The 18633-nt window shown below is 42.8% G+C and overlaps 1 protein-coding gene across 3 annotated transcripts in view; it reads left to right on the forward strand.

The window, feature by feature from the left end:
- Positions 1 to 18633, forward strand: part of FOXN3 (forkhead box N3) — a 137737-nt gene that overhangs the window by 24594 nt on the left and 94510 nt on the right. For all 3 annotated transcript variants that reach the window (XM_034061934.1, XM_034061936.1, XM_034061937.1), the window contains exon 3: positions 5830 to 5963. In XM_034061934.1, coding sequence (XP_033917825.1) covers positions 5830 to 5963 — 134 coding nt within the window. The remainder of the gene's footprint in view (positions 1 to 5829; positions 5964 to 18633) is intronic.

The following is an 18633-nucleotide window of genomic DNA, read 5'->3' on the forward strand; positions in this document are numbered from 1 at the left end:
CCTGGCAGCCCTGGGTGTGCTTTCACCACCCCAGCAGCTTCATGTGCAGATGGGAGCCCTCAGCAGTGGCTCTAGGCATACGGTGTTGGTGAAGAGGAGGCTGATGACTTCATGCTGCCACATGAGATGTGGTGCAGAGGTAGAAGTTGGGAAATGCTGTTCTCGCTTTTACCTTTCACACAGACATCTATTTCTGGTCTGAAACAATAATTTTGTCAGGTTTTGGTGCTGGCTGTAGTTACTCAAATCGTTGTTTTAAATTGTTGTGACATCGTGGATATTTCTATCATCCAGTTATTTTTGATCCTATAGAAACACTTCTGTGCTCTCATGGCATACTTGAATGTATGATGTTCCCATGGATAAACTTGGTGGTGAATCTGTGTGAGGGGTTTGCTTGAAACCTATTCTTGCAGAGCAACTAGGCACAATGAGCTCAGGATAAATATTTCTTTAGAGTAAGAACCTTTGATACCCGGTAATCTCTCCACTGTTACTTGCAAAGAGATAATTTTCTGTAATAGTAGGTTTCATCCATGAGAGCAAACCCTTAGATCAGTAATGGTGAGTACTGACCCCAGAAGGTTCCTCATCACTGCAGAAGGTGTCCTTAGTGTTACTTGCAGGTCCTGTGTTAACAACTGCAACAACTTGCACTGAGCTAGGCAGGGACTGGTAAGTCACAGTGGTGTGATTTCAAGATTTGATAGTTTGGGATTCCAGATGCTAGTTAGAATTGCCTTTTTTTCAAGTAATAAGAAATTTCTGCTTTTTCTGTTTGCTTTTAGTTCCTGAAGCACCCCTATAACAAGCATGGCACATTTCTCAGGCAGTGTACTATACTCAGTGGTATGCTGCACCTCTTCAGCCTGAGCAGCTGCCATATGCCTAATTCATACTGCTGACATTTTTGGTTCAGGAGACCCTAGCCATGGCCACACATCCTGTCCTGGTCTGGTAGTGGAGAAGAAAAAGGGCAGATCTGTTGTTTGAAGTACTGTGGTCCTTAACTCAGGGAGTTCGGTGTAATAATTCTTAGCTTGCTGGTGTAGCTTGCTGGTGCCTATGCAGAGCTGCTGGGTTGCTCACACACTTGTGGGTCTCTTGTTTTAGTTCATATCCTCTCAGCCTCCGAGCCTACTCCTGTGTCAGTGCCCACTATCTGAGTCTCTGGTAACAGCCTAGTGCATGGCTCTTCTGGTCTTGCTCTCGGGGACGTGTTTGTCAGCCTTGCTGCCCAGCTCACCCCAGCTCTACAATGTACCCCTGCTCTGTCAACTACTGGTTTTTGCATTCCTCTTCCAAGCTGCTTTGTGTCCAGAGAGTCCTGGTTTCCCTTTGTCAGTGTACTGTTCCAGGAGCTGCATTGAGGTGTCACCACAGCTCTTGCTACAGAACGGGAGAGCTCACGTTCCCCTCCATGGATCCCCTCATCTGTCCTCCATTTTCCAACAACACTGGGTGCTCATCAGACTGTTCATGTGACCCAGCTTTAATGAGTTTAAATAACAAAATTGTACCAGCAAAATAGTTTTCTTCGAGGAACATAACTGAAATGGGCTTGTGGAAGAAGGGCCAGGCACACGCAAAGGGCAGGGAGAACAGTGCAGCAAGGACCAGGGAGGCAGCAGGAGCAGTTCAGACCCCTTCATCCATTGCATCACTTCTGGGGGATGTTCCTGTAGGGGTCAGTTGCTTTAGAGACCCTCTTAGTGGTGATGCTGCTGTGAGAGATGTGGGTGCCTAGAGCTGCTCCTGGCTGGTTTCAGCACAGTCCCATGTGGATTCAAAGCATATGTGTAAGCATAGCTTCAGAAGGAACAATTAGAAATCGTACTTTCTTCCCTCTGAGCCCTCCTGTTCTGTGGTTCCTGTATCTGCTCTCTTCCCAAAGCTTTATTTTTGGGCAGACTGTATGGCAATGAAAAGAACAACCCTGGAAAAAAGTTGCATTCCTAACACATTTCAAGTCTGTTCTGAAATAACCAGGGCACAAAATCCCTCAAACATTTTCTGGAATTTTTTATGCAGACAGGGTATTTATTTTTTCCCAGCCATTGATCTTGGAAGGAGCTCAACACACAATTTTTTTAATTGATCTTTGGGCTCAATAAAATGATAGGTGATATGTAAGACCAGGCAGTTAGTTGCAGGGTTTATAATAAGGAGTTTTAGTAACAGATAATGCTGTTATCCCCAGCTGTAACCACTGAAAGAGCTGACAAGCAGCATTTCTATTCTTTCATCTTCATATTTCTAACTTTTTTTTTCATTTCTACTGAAAGATGACTGAATGTTTTTATTTGGATTCTAACAGGTTGTGTAAACTAGGATTTAAAAACTTTTGTATACAGCCCATTGGGAGAAAAAACAATTTGACACAGAGTGTATTGTACCTTTTCATGGCAATGTACTGGTTTTAATTGTTGGGGGGCAATGAGGTTTGTATGTTTGAGAAAGAACAAATGACTTAGTAAGTTGGGATGTAGTACACAATATTCTGATACACTATGTATGTATTAATAAGTGACAGGAAAAGGCATAGTGATTTCTGAATAGAAAACATAACTGTGATTTTTTTAAAGAGTATTCAGTCATAAACTTATGAGGTAACTTGTACATGTTGGCTCCTCTCTCCATCAGTACCTCTGAAATAGCTGTGCACATGTAGTCTACTCTAGGACAAGGTGAAGGGGATTTATAGTAACACTCCCCTTGTTTTTCATAACCTTAAACATGAATGCAGCAGTAGTAACCTGTGATTGGCAGGAGGCAGGAAAGGAAGGGAGGGAGGTGGCATGTCGGGAAGTCTGAAAGTACTCCAGTGCCCTGATGGTTAGGGGGCTGTTATCCACTCTTCAGTCACTTGTTGCCTGGGAGACAAATGTAACCCAGGAATTTTTTTTTTCCTCCTTCCTTGCTGGTTTTTGATAGGAGCCACTATTGACTTTTGGCTTGCAGGAGGTAGTGAAGCAGCATGCCAAGTATCGTAAGATGGAAATTAATCACTAACCGATGGGTCTGAGTTCCAGTGATTTCCTTTCCTGTGATTGCTCTGTATACGGGAATACTAATGACACATCTACAGACAGTTAACGAAGCTCTTCACACCTCTGCCAGTCAAGGAGGATTCTTAACTGAATGGCACTTCAGTTTTCTTTTTATTTCTGTTCTCATGTGTGATTGTGGAAAACCAAAAGTAATGATCTTAGAAAGGGAACTTTACATGGTTGGAGAGCATTATCTTAAACTGCAGCTGTTTTTGGTGCTAAATTATAAATCAGCTCAGTTGCAGTGAAAATAGGGCAAATCTGCCTTCCCAGTGTTTCATTTAACAAGGAGTGTAATTGTTCTCAATAGTTCTTGTGTGAGAGAGTTTCTGGGTTTCAGTGAGATTATTTTTGCCTTTTGCAAGAATATGGGCAAGCCAAACAAATTTAACTTAACAATAATGAAAGGTTTTTAAGTTACTCTTCAGTAGTGACTTCATCTTGCAAGGCCCTCAACTTGAACTAACTCTGATGGGTTTTGGGGAGTAATCTTTTCAAGGCAGATGAAAAGTCTGTCTTGGAAGTAAATGAGAAAAAAACAAACCTCAGGGAAGTTTGGAAACAATAAGCTGTGTTCCAGTAAGTACAAATAAGGTAGATGGTATTTAAGCATAGGGTTTTTTTTAAAGCTTATCCCATGCTGTAAGGAATAAGGAATCCAGCAAAGGTTTTCTCCTGAAAAATGTTTCTAGTTTTGCACATTGCTTGCTTAAAAGGAAATTTTATGTTCTTGCTGTGGCTCTTGGATGGAGCATAGAAGTGGAATTTGAGAGGTTTGGATTCTATTTTTGACTCTGTCCTTTGCCGAAAAAGTCACTTACTAGGCTTATGTCAAGTCTCTGGCTCATTGTTCCATATTTGAAAGGGCTAAACAGAACACCCTCCTTTTTGCAAGCTGGTTTGAGATGTGTGGAACACAGCTTCTACCACTGACACAAGCAGCAGATAGTTCAGTCATCTGCTGTAGTGTTTTACTGAGATAAAAGTTCAGGAGTCTTGCTTGTTCACGCTCTCTAGCCCCTTGAATCTAGGCTTTCTTGTCCATGCAAGGGCACCACTTCAGGTCAGGAATAGGGAGATGTCTCCCCATAGACTCTTCAGTGGTGGGGCACCCTTGGGAAAGAAGGGTTGAGATGGGTTCGAGCCTTGCCACCCTGGAGAGGCTTGACCCCATGTTCCTGGTTCCACCAGAGCAGCATGGAGAAGGGGGTTCCTTTTTCATGCCGTCCAGCAGATGTGCTCACGTCTGATGGAAAGCGTTTGCAGCTCCTGTGGGTTTTGCCAGACCCTCACGTTTTCTTTAAAGCCGAGTCTGACAGTGCTGTGAACTTGCCAGATGCCCTCACACAGCCATCCAGTGATGCTGGGGAAGATTTTCCTCTTCATTTTTCCATTTTCTGGGGGAAGAATTTACAGCAGATTTGCTGTCTTTAAGCTTGGAAAGAGACCCGTAAGCACTTTGCACATTGTGCTGTGTATTGCATCCTAAAGCAGTCCGTGCAGTAGAAGAGCACTTACGAGTTGGTAGGGCTTCACAAATATGAGGAGTTTTTGAAAGGAAACAAGTGTCCAATTTTAATCTTCCTTGTGGCTCTAGAAAATAGTATTCCGCTTTTGGTGTGGGTTTGTGTGTGTGTGTGTGTTTGTTCTTCAACACACAAAACTGAAAGCCTTGCTCCACTGATAAAAGTTGGAGCTGGGGAAAGGGATAGTCCTGGGCTGAAAGGTGGCTAGAGGTGGTAGTGCAGCCTCCCCTGCCTGTTCCAGAGAACATCAACATTTACCAAAAGCCTTATCCTAATGCCTTGAAAGCCTGCCAGTAGAGTTCAGTCAACAGTTAGGATTGGTGTTTGTTGTTATGTGTGCTCAAGCAGACCAAGGCTGCCCCTGAGCTATCATTTTGTATGGTTTCCTAGTGGAATATGAGGGAAAGTAATTTTTCTGTTTGTTTGAGAACTCAGACAAAACAATTCAAAATATCTGCACCCTGACCTCTGATGGGATTGAGATAAGAACTGAAACTGTGCTGCTTGTAACTGCAGAATAAATACTGGATTTTAGTGTAGTCCTCACATTACCGATTGACTGCTTGAGTTGCTCTGTGTGTCCAGAAATGGTCATTGTGGTAAGTGTTGTTTCAACCGATCACAGTTTCAGAGCATCCTTAAATGATTTAAAACATGATTATACTGTGGGCTTTTTGGCTGTTGTTGTTTTGGGGTATTTTTTTCCCTTTAGGGGGGAAAAGATGATTAATTTCCTCTTGTAGTATAATAGCACTGATGTCATGTGGGTTGAAGGATTAAGTCCTTTTATTTTTAAAACAGTTGCTAGGGTGTTTAAACCCCTCCTTTTTTTTTTAGCCCTGTTTTTTTGTTAGTATCAGCAAAAGGAAAGAAAATCACTTTGAAAAAGAATCTGGTTTTCTTCAAAGTTTCCATCTAATAGTAACTCAGTAACTACAGCTTCTTATTTTTCCAATATGGGATGATGGGAAGTTGCCAGGTGTTATTAAATCATATTAAGTAGTAGCAGTGGGGGATGGGGGGAGCAACCAGACATTCATTCTTACTTTTCCGCCTCCCTGAAGTGGGATTTAGACCATACAGTTGCAATACGTTATTAATGGAGCAGTAATCTCTGGTAAGCAAACTCTGTTCCCTTCTGTCATACAAAAACCCCAAACCCACTGCTTTTCCTGACAAATACTGCTGAATAAATAAGGCTATGCCAGTAGATCAAATATTTGATTTTTTTTTTAATTCTTTTTTCTTTGCAGAGTATTGGAAAAGGGTCCTTGTGGTGTATAGACCCAGAATATAGACAAAATCTTATTCAGGCTTTGAAAAAGACACCCTATCACCCATATTCGCATGTGTTCAGTACACCTCCCACATCTCAGGCATATCAAAGGTAAGAACTAGATGCATTTTACAACTCTAAATGTTTTCATCCAGTGTTGCATATGAATCTTGGGTAAGACATTTAATGTAATTAAGTGATGCAGTTTGGAAATGTGCTGGTGAAGAAATCTGGGGAGCGGTGGCACCAGCCTGGCCTTGCTCAGTGTGTGTCTGGGCACCTTTAACTGCCCATCCTGTCCCCCTGCATGGCAGCGTGAGTCTGGAGCAGAGCTTGCCACTCTTGTGAGCCGCAGAGCCTCCTTTAGCAGGAGAACACCTGTAATTAAAATACATATAAGCCAGTGGAGAGCTCTGAAGAGTCTGCTGATCCCCTAGGCTGTAGGTGAAAGCACAGTACCCTTGCTTGGAGGAGGTGGGCTCATTTTTCCCCTCAAGCGCAATACAGGGCTGGCTGTGCAACTGCTGGGTTTCCATGAGAGCCTGTGCCAAGGCAGCAAACATTCTTTGTCACAGGTACTGCTTTGCTCTCTGGGCAGTGCCAGCCACGGGTGATCCCACAGGGCCCTGGGGACAGCAAGAGCTGTTTCTCTACCTGGCTGCAGTGACACAGGCATGCAGTGGAATCTTTCATTTGCTTTGCATTTATTTTGATCTGGCTGTAGTTGATACTAATGAAGGAAGAGAGTTAATCTACAGCTGCTGCCTGCCAAGCCGGGAGCAAACAGTGGGTTTTGACACAACCGCTTCTCTCGCTGTGTGTAGAAATTTTCTTCACTTTTTCCCGATGTTGTTGGCTCTGTCACGGCTGGGTCAGACAGGCCGGTGATGGGCTGTGCTGTGCGGCACCCCACACATCCAGAGGGGTCTGACCTAGCCGTGGCAGGGATCAGCTGCACCACCTGGACTAAGAAGTGGGGTTCGGGGAGGGAGGAGAATGGGGGTTGATGAGTTTTACCCCGAGCCATGTCATGGCTCGAGTTGAGGCTGCGGAGGGGAGGAGGAAGGAGGACGGGGCCGTGGGGCTGGCGCGGGAGAGGCCGCCGCCGCCCGCCCGCCTTTGCTGCCCGATGAGCGTGATGGTCGCCATAGCAACGCGGGCGTCGCCCTGGCAACGCGTAGCCTAGACAGGTGCAGTTGCATCACGGGGCCGCGCGGCGCTGCCTGACGAGGTCTGGCCGCGCGCCGTTGCCGTGGTGACGGTGACCCCGCGCGGCAGCCGGTGCAGCACGGCCCGTTTCGAACGCGGGGATCCCGCGCCGGGGCTCGCGTCTTGAGGCGAGCGGCAGTTGGGGCGTCCTGAGGCGGCCTGGCCGCAGCGCTGGCTGGTGTGGGCCTGCGGGGAACCCGAGAGAGAGACTGCAGAGAGCCACCTCTGCAAAGGTTTTTTGTTCACTGTTCCTTTTTCCCGGCTCCCAGTTCGATCCCAGTGCTGCTGTGCTTTGCAGGACAGATAAATAATTGAACAATGGCGTTAAAATTGTAATTTTGTGTGTTTGAGCAAAGCTTGTGTCCAGAGCCTCTATCATTTGTCACCTTTTTAAGAGTATTTTAATTATGCCCATCCAGATTTATTCAGAGGTTCTCATGTCAAAAGTGTGATGCGCATCTGACGTGGAAATAGAGGCATTTTGATCCCTTGTAATCCCCACAAGCAAAAAATTTCAGCAGACACACAGTTGAAATCAGGAGGATCTTGAAGTGACCTTTGCTGGGTTTGCCAGAACTGCTGTGCAGTTTGCTGGCAGAGGCTGCTTGCAGGAACTCTCAGCCGGCTTTTCCAACTAGGGTTGTAGGAATCTCCTCTCTTCCTTTGCTGACATTAGCCACAGCTAGATCAAAACAAATGCAAAGCAAATGAAAGATCCCGCCACGAGGCTCTGTCACTGCAGCCAGGCAGAAAACCAGCTCTTGCTGCCCCTGGACCCCTCCAGGATCACCTGTGGGCCAGCACTGCCCAGGGAACACCTCCCATATGAAGACAGGCTGAGAAAGTTGGGGCTGTTCAGCCTGGAGAAGAGAAGGCTGTGTGGAGATCTCATAGCAGCCTTCCAGTATCTGAAGGGGGCCTACAGGGATGCTGGAAAGGGACTCTTCATTAGGGACTGTAGTGATAGGACAAGGGGTAACGGGTTGAAATTTAAACAGAGGAAGTTTAGATTGGATATAAGGAAGAAATTCTTTACTGTTAGGGTGATAAGCACTGGAATGGGTTGCCCAGGGAAGTTGTGAATGCTCCATCCCTGGCAGTGTTCAAGACCAGGTTGGATAGAGCTGTGGGTGATACGGTTTAGTGTGAGGCATCCCTGCCCATGGCAGGGGGGTTGGAACTAGATAATCTTAAGGTCTTTTCCAGCCCAAACCAGTCTGTGATTCTAAGTGATGCAGCAGCAGTGCTGGCACAAGCAGTCCTCGAAGGGACAAGCCCATAGAGATGCCCTGTTGGGCACTGGGTGTCAGTGAGCCTTCCCAGGATGGTTGCCTAGCATCCTGCACAGCCATGTGCCTGCCGCTCTCCCATCCTCATCCTCACTGCATGTTGCAAAGGATGCCTGCAAAGCCACAGACCTTGGGCAAAAGCCATGCTGCCCTCTTCTAACGGACTGAGGTGGGTGGCCAGAACCTTGCAGCGTGTTTCTATGTGTGGGAGAGAAGATGTGTACTGGCACATACCAAACAGCATGGGATTCTGTTCAAGAAAGTGTTTTGAAAGACTGTCTGCTCTCACCGGTGCTCAGTTGTCTCCTGAGCAGGGGAAGGGTGCTACTGAAAAGCCTGCAGATGAGTCCCAAAACCAACAGGGAAACTTCCTCTCTTTGGAAGCTGCAGAATGTCAAAGCTGCTGCTGCACTGCTTGTGCTTCCAAGAGTTTTTGAGTCTTCCTTGTAACGACTGCATTATAAAAAAAAGAGCTTGCATGGCTGCAGCAGCAAATTCCTTGCAAAGAGAAGCCCAAAGGAGGCCAGGTTTTGTATGAAGAAATCGTGATCTTGCTATTATTTTTAGCTGGCTATCATTCAGCAGTTCTGCTGTTAAATAAAGCTTAATCTTCCCATGGTCTTCTAAAATATTTATTTATTCATCTTCTAATGACTGGTGAAACATCAGCATGAGGCTGGTCTAGGCCATGAGTGACTGTCAGATTAATTGTGCATTGGCAGTTACATGGTGAAATATATGTATATTTTTCAACTATATTTCTAATGCATTCACAAGAAGTAGATTTGGAAAAAACTGTAATCCTGAACATTAGTGATTGCTTTCTCATGTGTACAGACTTCAGCAGCGGGTAGAAAATGTAAATCCACTCCTCCATCGTCAGATCACCACATTGTCATAGTAACAAATTCCAAGGGAAATTCTTCTGATGGTGGAGATAATATGTCTAGAAATAATCTTTGGGTGACAGAGGTTTTGCTCTCCACCCATCTTACATAACTGAAGTCCACAACTAAGAGAAACTGTGTCAGCTGATACTAATGAAATATGACTGGAACCAGATAATTGGCTGGTATTACTCCTGCCTCTAGGAATGGGATTAATTGGAGGAATTACAATGTTCATAAGGTGTGATTCTGCAGGGGAAAATTATCCTATTGTTTGTCTTTATGAGATGTTTAAAAAAAATAAGGATACACAAATGAATCACATGTTCTGTTTCGTATCTGCATAAGCATCTTAGGGGTGAATTGAGCACAGAGTGGAGGAGTGTATTGTAAAAATATCCCAAGGAAGATGATCACTGAACAGACAGATTCTCCTCTGCTGAGCACAGTTAATTACATCAGATAATTTAGCTTTGCAACTTCACTAGAGCATCCTGCATAAACATAACAGGGAGGAGTTTTGTGATGTGAACCTGCGTGTTTGGATGGCTGAGTCAGTGTTGTATCATGTGAGATTTGACATCTGACTCAAACTAGGAATTCTGGATTACATTGGCCTCCATGTGTAAAAGACCATGTTTCTTTTTAAAAAAAGCAACTTTGCAGTATTTGTATATAAAAAGGAACTTCAGGTTGCAGTTACCTGAATTGCTACTGCAATTCAGCGTGAAGTTTATCTGTAAACTGTAAGAATAATAATGTGAATTACTTAATTTTAATCAGATTGGATGTGTATTCTTAAAAAACAATAGTCATGCCAAACAAAAGGCAACCCTTGGATTTTTATCTGGTTCTTACAATTGAAGCATCTATCATGTCACTTAAAATTAATTTCAAGGGTGAACTAGCACTGATACATAATGTTATAAAGAAAAAGCTCCTTGGAGTGGAAAAATCTGTAGTGTAATGTGGGTTTTTTAAAATATTTACAGTTGTGTTGGCAATACAGTTTCAAGCAACCTTGAAATATATTTATAGGCACAAACTTGTGCCCTTCCAGTTTTCTGACTCCTGACTGAACTGTGTAGGTTGTCATGGTTTAAGCCCAGCCGGCAACCCAGAACCACGCAGCTGCTGGCTCACTCCCTCCACTTCCTCCCCCAGCTCCCGGAGGGATGGTGAAGAGAATCAAAAGAATGTAACTCCCATGGGTTGAGATAAGAACAGTCCAGTAACTAAGGTATAACACAAACCACTGCTGCTTCCACCAATAATAACAATGATAAGGGAAATAACGAGGGAAGAGAATACAACAGCTCACCACCCACCAACCGGTACCCAGCCCAACCCAAACACTGTTCTAGTCCTTCTGGGTAACTGCCCCCAGTTTATATAGAGGGCATGATGTGCTGTGGTATGGAATACCTCTTTGGCTAGTTTGGGCCAGGTGTCCTGTCTCTACTCGCTCCCAGCTTCTCTTCCTCCCTGACAGAGCATGAGACTCAGAAAGTCCTTGATCAGACTAAACATTACTGAGCATCAACTAAAAACATCGGTGCTATCAGCGCTGTTTCCAAGCTGAAAGTCAAAACCACAGCACTGCACCAGCTACAAAGAGGGAGAAAAATGAGTGCTACTGCTGAACCCAGGACAGTAGGTACAGGGTTTTCTTTTCTAGTAGTACTTTGAGGAGATCTTGAAATAGATTTTTCTTTTCGCTGTATGTATTACATGGGGCTAGTTCTTAATTGTGTTTGTCCTTCTATTGCTAAAAACTATCAGGAAAGGTAATCTAAAATAACAGAAATTAGTAGTTTCCTAGAAGGACAAAAAGAAGATTTGGGTAACCACCTAGGAGTATTGGCTAGATCCCTTTGCAGACTTACAGAGCACTGTTGCACTGCTTTTCATTTTTCTGGGGTGTTTTGCTGATTGTAGTTTGCTAAACTAGTGGCAGATGTTGATACATCTGTCTTAAGTTGTTATGTAACTAATGAAATAGCAAACATGCCTGAGAATAGGAACTGAAGAATAGTTTCTTTCTTGCATTGCCCCAGTGTGTCCATTCATAAAGGCTTTGTTGGATTCCCTGTTGGTTTGTTACTTCCCATTGGAACAGCTTCTTGGGTGAGCTTGGTTGATGTGTTCTACTTTGGGAAGGAGTGAGACCCCACTGAGTCCTGCACTAGGTCTGTGCTTGGCTTTGGACATGGAGTCCACCTGTGCATATCAAAGCACTTTTGTGAGAAAAATGCCTCCTGGTGTGCATCATTGCATTTCTGACTGTCTGGCTTGAGCCTGGCAGGTCTGGAGCTGCCAGGAAGATGTGTAGCAGACACTCCACTGCAGCACAGTTTTAGTTGTTGAAGAGCAGTTGATCCACAGTCAGTATACATGGCATCTAGTTGTTGGCAGAGCCAGGCTCCTGGCTGGTGCTTCAGGCTTGGCGGCTGGGAGGGACAAGGCCCCACAAGAAGTTGGCAGAAAACCACCTCTGCTTCCTGTGTAGAGTCACTTTCCAGAACTGTGCTTCATTTAAATGTGCATGACTTGTGATCTGCTTTTCTTCCTCCCATCCCTTGTTGAAGTGTACAGCACAGGGATAGGCCAGTGGATCGCAGAGGGCCTACAGGTACATAAGTGACCAAACTTCTCACAGAACTTTTCTAGCCTGGGATTTGAAAAGTTTTGAGTGGCTATGTTTTATCAGATTTATTGTCTTTTATCACTGTTTGCTGCTGCTGGCTTCCCTAGAAATGCGTGAGCTCCTTAAATGTTCAGCACTTCTCCAGCATCTTGTCTTTTGATACCTGTTACTGATAAAAATATTTTTCCATATTCGTTTTCTTATTTATATGAGTAAGACATTAAGAAAAGGGGACTCTGATTACAAATACAAACCTCTGTCTAGTTTTTGAAAGCTATTAATAGAAACACAATAAAAAGTTTATGAAACATGGATTTCGGAAAGAAAGCTTTAGCTGCCAGGACCTGTGATTGGTGCAAGCCCTGTGGTAAACAGCAGGAGAGATATCCTGGGCATGCTTACATTTGGATTTGAACTAAGAAAAACCTGGTTTACCTATTTTGAGACTGAAAACACAGTCTTACCACTCTTAGTCCTAGCTTTCTGCTTGCATCTTGCTAGTATAAGCTCTCCTGCCATGCAGGGAAGAAGGTGAGGGGTAGCTATGCAGCAGGAGCTACCCAGGCAGCAGCTCTGAGGGACCATTGCTGTGCCCATGCCTCCCCGTCCCTCTGTGCCTTCCACACTGCTGCAGCAAAATTTCCTGAGCAGTCCCTGTTGGTACACAGCCTGCATACAGCCCACTTAGGATGGGGAACTTTGAAGGTGTTACATGGATATGAAATGGACAAGTTGGCTGTTGTAGCTCTGCTGCTTAGGAAGCTACTGTTGCTGGAACAACTTCCTCAAATATTTGGAGGTTTTGGCTTTACTGTCACAGGCTTCACCTTTTCAGTTGTTTATAGAAGCTAAACCTGCATCAGAGTCAGTATGTTATAGGTTATCATTTTGGACAATGTATAAGCACTCTTTTTATCCTTACACGTTATAACTTGAGATCAGAAATGATCTTTTGTGGCCTTTTGGTGAAGCTGGTGAAACAACATTTTCTCATTCACTGAAAACTTTGATGCACTAAAAGACATTGCAGGATGTTCCCCTGCAAGAAGAGACTTAGGAAATAAATTAATCGTTTGTCATTTGCAGTCTAGAAACATGGATTTAATACTGTACTATTGTTTTTGCTTTCAGTAGAAAATTAAGCTGGCCATAGAGCAGTCTAATATTAATTTCTGTACATGCACTTTGCCATTTGCAACCCCTTTATGAGGATCAGTCTAGATATTTTACTTCCTGGATGGCATCAGAATGAGTTTCTTTTCTTGGTGTGGTGTTAAGGTGGGGTCTTTGGGGAATATTGTTTCACTGTTTTTGTAGTTCAGAGATCATGGAGAACACAAGTTCTTGTAAATTGTGCACTTTGGCACTATAACATGCTTTGATTTGAAGAGCATAGAATCATAGAATAGTTAGGGTTGGAAAGGACCTTAAGATCATCTATATTTTGGGATTTTGCTGGTTTGTTTCTGTTTTCTGGCAAGTTAGAGAACATTGCTTCCCCTTGATGCCAGGTGTGTGGATGTCTGTAATGCTAGCAATGCATAAATATTTGAGGATTTGCCAATCCACAACTTGTTTTCTAGCATACTCCTCCTATCAGATAGATTGGAATATTCCTATCTATAGAGCATATTCTTGTCTAGCCAGCAGAATTCGGTGTTACTGCAGGTATCCCACTGAGCATAGTTTTACAAAACAAAACAGATCAGTTCTTCCCTTTTAAACTGAATTTTCTTGTACATTATAGTATAAGGGAGGCAGAGGGGATAGACATAAATGGGGAAAGGTGGCAGCAGATTCTGGACAGAAAAAGGGCAGAAAGTACAAGTCTGCACTCTTCCACACAATAGATTCATGTATCCTTCCTGCAGTACCCTTGTGCTCAGCAGGAATGGCTGGTGGAAATACAAATAACCCTCTAATCACACCTTTGTACCTGTCAAAATTGGATAAATGCTTTGGAGCATTCTCATCTGTGATGTTTTCTGTTCTTTCTCATCCCTATCTCCAAAATAGTACAGATTTCTTGTTTCCCATTTGCCAACTACAGAAAGATTTGGTTGAGTCTTGTTTTTATTGCATGTTTGCAGACTTTTGGGAAAGAACTGTATAGCAGCAGCCTTAGTCTGTTGCTTCTCTGGATGCCAGGCAAACATTAGCTCCTTACTTTATGTTGTTGCTTTTCAAAGTCCCGTTTGTTGATCAGACTTTCTGGTTATTTGGCTTTTTAGGCTTCTTCTTCCCCTTGTTGTCCTCTGTTGATAAATATAGCCTTATTCCAGAGATAGCTTGGATGGCTTGGAATTGGTACCATAGATGTTTCCACTTCAGTTCATGGGAAAATGAAAGTCTAGAGATAGGATTTTAAATTGTTAGGTTGTTTGTAAATTCTTCTCTAGTCCTGGGTATTTCCCTGTGAAAATAACTAGGATAGCCTGTATGACAGAGCTGTGAATTGCTGACTGCAGAAACTTGGAAGCACGTGGGTGCTGTACTTCTGAGATTGTCTTTTGCAACTCCCCATCCTTCTTATTTGCTGTCCCAGGATCTGTTCTTGTACAACTGGGGCATGTGTCGCACAGTGCATGAGCTACATGGTACAGCAAAAATCAGGGATCAGGGGCACAGCCTTGCTGTGGTTACTTGGCAGTGTTCATTCCATCTCTCTCCCTTTATCCCAGTAATAGCTATAGCATTGCTGTTACAACTGCAGCAGTTGTGTGGATGGGGAAGCCTGTGTAATGCAGTCCGGTAGCAGTTCACTTAAGTCTTAGTAGATGAAAATTTAGGACTTGGGAACAAGTGTTCATGTGGTGAGCAGTGGCTTATATGAGCATCACATTTGTTAATCATACTGTATTATACCAGCAGTGATCATCTGACTTCTGCATTTGAAAACAGTCTCATGAAGCTTGGGAAGCCACAAATAGAATCATACTGTGTCATACCTTACTGCTGGTGGATTCCAAAAAGGTTTTTTATTTCCAGAACTGAAGTTGAAATTTTAAATTTGCTTTTAGTTGGTTTTTTCCTTTTAGATTTTCTTCAGTTCTTTATTAGTTTTTGGACTTCTTTCCTTTGGTGCCTGTAGTAAAAACGATTTATAGGGAAAGTTGTCTTATTTGCAGTTCTGTTGTAAGACTGGTGTTCTTAGCACAGTTTCTAATGTATATTAGTATTATATATTACGGTATTATAATATGTACATTACAGTATTATAATGTATATTGGTATTATAATAACAAACTCTCTGCGAGTGAAAAAAGTTATGGTAATTTCATAATAAACAGTAGGTAAGGGGTGGCTTTTCTCTAATACTGTCATGATTTTAAGGTATTTTGCAGTTTAACTCTTCATTATTTATATTATTATTTGTTTAGACTGAAAGTAAGGAGCATTGACTATTTCCAAGAATTGAGCTCTGTCTTGAACAAAAACCTGTGTGTACCTTTCATCCTTTGAACCTGACATTTAAATGTACATTGGGGAATGGAGAACATGTGTAAAGTGTGAGGGAGCTATTTCATTTCATGTGAAACTCCCAGTATTTGTGTAACCAATGTGTTCCATGTGTAATATCCTTCTGAGAATGTCAGTTCTCCACAGAGGTTCAGCGGCCTCAGCCAAGCAGACTTACTTGGCAGCCCCTCATCGTCTTGGGACTGTCTGCTTGAGTCCAAGAGCTGGAGGAACTGGCTTGCAAGTGACCTGGCTTCTCTCATAACAGAAGGTGACAAAAGTACCATAAAAATGCTGGTTGTCCATAGAGAAACATCCTGAGAGATGAGTGTGGCTAGTGGTCCTCTTTTCTCTGCACCAAATCAGTGAGAAGCAGAACATAAGAGGGTTCTGTTTCATTGCTGTCACAATGTGACTGTGGAAAAGGTGCTGTCCAGGTGGTTGGGGTGGTGCATCTGGCCCTTGGTTACCCATCAAAGGTGGAAAACTGAACTAGATGGTAGACTTCAGCTCAGGGCTGGAGTTGCCACATGCGTGTCAATCAGTCACTGGCTTTTATAACTCCATCAGCCTGGTACCTGAATTTCTGTTCTATCCTGTTTTTTGTGTGTGTGCATCTGTCCTGTGTTGTATGATCTTTACTGTGTAAAAATGATATCCTTTCTATTTTGATGGAACTGGGTTTTGTATGACTAAAACTATTTTGCTAGAGTTGTTTCGCAGGAACTGAAGTAGCTCAGAGGAATAGAAACTGAAAGGGCTTAAATAGTATTAAAATGTCTCATTCTGAAGTTTTGGAACAAAAAGTATAGAGTCTTTTTTCATACTGAATTTTTTTTTACACTTGGGTTTTGAGTTCTGACTTGGAAAAATCAAGCTGCCTGCTTCATCAGAATAATTTATACAAAACTTGTTCTTTGGATGGTGTGGGGGTGCTTAGTAGAGACATTTACATCCTCAGCAAAGCCCTGTACAGCTGGGGAGACTGTCTTCCTCACATGTTCACCGGTTTGTTCCAGACTAAAAAGGCAGGAGGTGAGAGCTATGGCTCTTACCTGTCCGATGTGTTGTATGCTGCAGGAGCCTGATAAAACGTTCCTTCCCCTTTCACTTTGCAAAACAGAAGTGCTGAGTGCTTCCACTTCTTGTTCTTTTTCAGTAAATCCACAATGAAACGCTGAAGGTTGCATTTGATTGTCTGTACTGTATTTTTTCACAAATGTTTTGACTTCATTTTGGGAGCCTTGCTGTTGTTTAAAGAAAATCTGTCAAGCAGTTTGGGTACATCTAATCATAAATGAGAATTAAGGGGCTGTGTTTCAGATAGATTTCAAGAAACCCTTGCTGGGTTTCTTTCCGTTCCAGGTGGCCCCGAAGGCAGTGTGTATGCGTGGGGTGTGCGTTGGTGGCATTTGTTCTGTTTTTAATTATGAAACTGTTGTAAAATGGAGCATTTGCCTTTCTTTCTCTACTGGTTTATAAAAAAAAGGGGGGGGGGGGCGTGGGAGGGTCTCACAGTGTGTTAATCAGTTAATGGAACTTGCTACCACAGCAAAACACTGAGGCTAAGGATTATGCAATAGTTAATCAAAAGGTGGAGTTTTGTTTAACTGCCATGTCCAGGGCTAATACGGATGGATCTGAAATACAGTACTAGACCTCATGGGATTTTTAGGTTTAAATTGTCTCTCTGATATTTCAAGGCTGCACGGGCACAGATTTACCGCATTATGCCACTCTTCTAATTTCTGTGAAACTTGCATCTGGCATTGGGTTGTGGGCACTCTGGACCAAACAGGCTGTTGGTTTCATCCAGTTCAGTGGTTTTCATGTTACACTTTAAATAAGGTTCCTGATTTTGTATTTGAGGCATTTTTCCCTATGACTGACTGCATGTGATTTCAGTGATGAATACACAAACCTCTGGGGTTTTTGATTCACAGGTATATATGTATGTATAGTGTACTTATTATGTCAAAAGGCAGCCTTGCTGCCAGGTGAGCTATTCTCTCTTGCACTTAGAAACAAAATGTACTGTTTCAGTGCAAGTGACCTATTTTCTTTACAAAAGAGTAAATGCTCACAGCAACAGTGATGAGAGAATAGCTTGAGACAACTAGTCTGAAGTGGGTTTGTGTAAGCAGTCTGGCTAGGAAGCATGTTAGAAAAGTTTATTTTGTTGATGAATAACTTGCAGATAGTAGAAGAGAAGCATTGGTAAGGTGCAGCCTGGCTCTGCAGCTCTGGGTGAAATTGGTTTGGTTGTCATGTGTGCCTTTGTACCCCTTTACAGAGGAGCATGGTTTCCACCTCCATGTTTTTAAGATGTCTTCTTTCCTTTGTGAAAGGGGGATGACTAGAGGGACTGGCCAGCTTGGATATGAGAGTGGATCAGAGTTGTAAAAAATCTTTCTTTTCATCCTGACTCATTTCTGCTTTTGTTGGCAGTCTCCTCCTGCTAATTGCCAGAACTTGTTCTGTGGGCTCATGTATATGCTTCAGTTACTTGTAGTAATTTTTCATTGCTCTGCTCTTAAAGCATCGAAGATTGCACAGCCAGTGGCTCTTGCTAATACAAATGTAAATGTATTTCTTTCTTGGCTTGCTGCAGCATGCATGCACTTGTTAAATTTTCTTTTCATTAGCTTGTATGACATGTTTTTGGTATTAGAATCAGTACTACATGGATTTTATTTGTGAAAGTGGAATAACTGTAGTTTATTATTCTGCCCTTTTCAAGGGTCGTAGTCAGTGTCCAGCTTTATAAGCTGATGTTTTTTTGCATTTGTTGTTTATGGCCTCTTATACCTGACTGCTGTTGCCAGTTGTTCTCTGTGCTGCATTTTTTTAACCTCACTGATGCTTCTCTGTGTTGTCTGCATGGATAATATAAATATTATGGAGCTCTATGCCTCTCACTGCTTTTTTCAGTAGCTATTTTTATAAGGGTTCCATTATATATCCTTCTAAAAGAAATTCTGTTCAAACTGGTTATAAGCTTGATGGAAAACTTCCTAAGGTTAGTTTGAAAAGACAAGATGCTCAGAACAGGCTTTCTTCTTAACACTTTCGCTTCAGTGTTTTGAAGTCTTTGTAGTTCCGTGGTTCAGTCTTGTTGAGTGTGATGATGGTGGTATTTTTTAAGAAAGAACATGTGACATTTGGAAAAATTAATTGCACAGTAATGCAGGTACAGAAGATTTATGAAAAATGTGGTGATGGTTTAATATATCCATACAGCATTAGGAATTCATACCTGGTGGCAGTACAGTAAAAGTATATGGAAAATA

This window comes from Melopsittacus undulatus, chromosome 4 (assembly GCF_012275295.1).
Source record: "Melopsittacus undulatus isolate bMelUnd1 chromosome 4, bMelUnd1.mat.Z, whole genome shotgun sequence".
Taxonomy (NCBI): domain Eukaryota; kingdom Metazoa; phylum Chordata; class Aves; order Psittaciformes; family Psittaculidae; genus Melopsittacus; species Melopsittacus undulatus.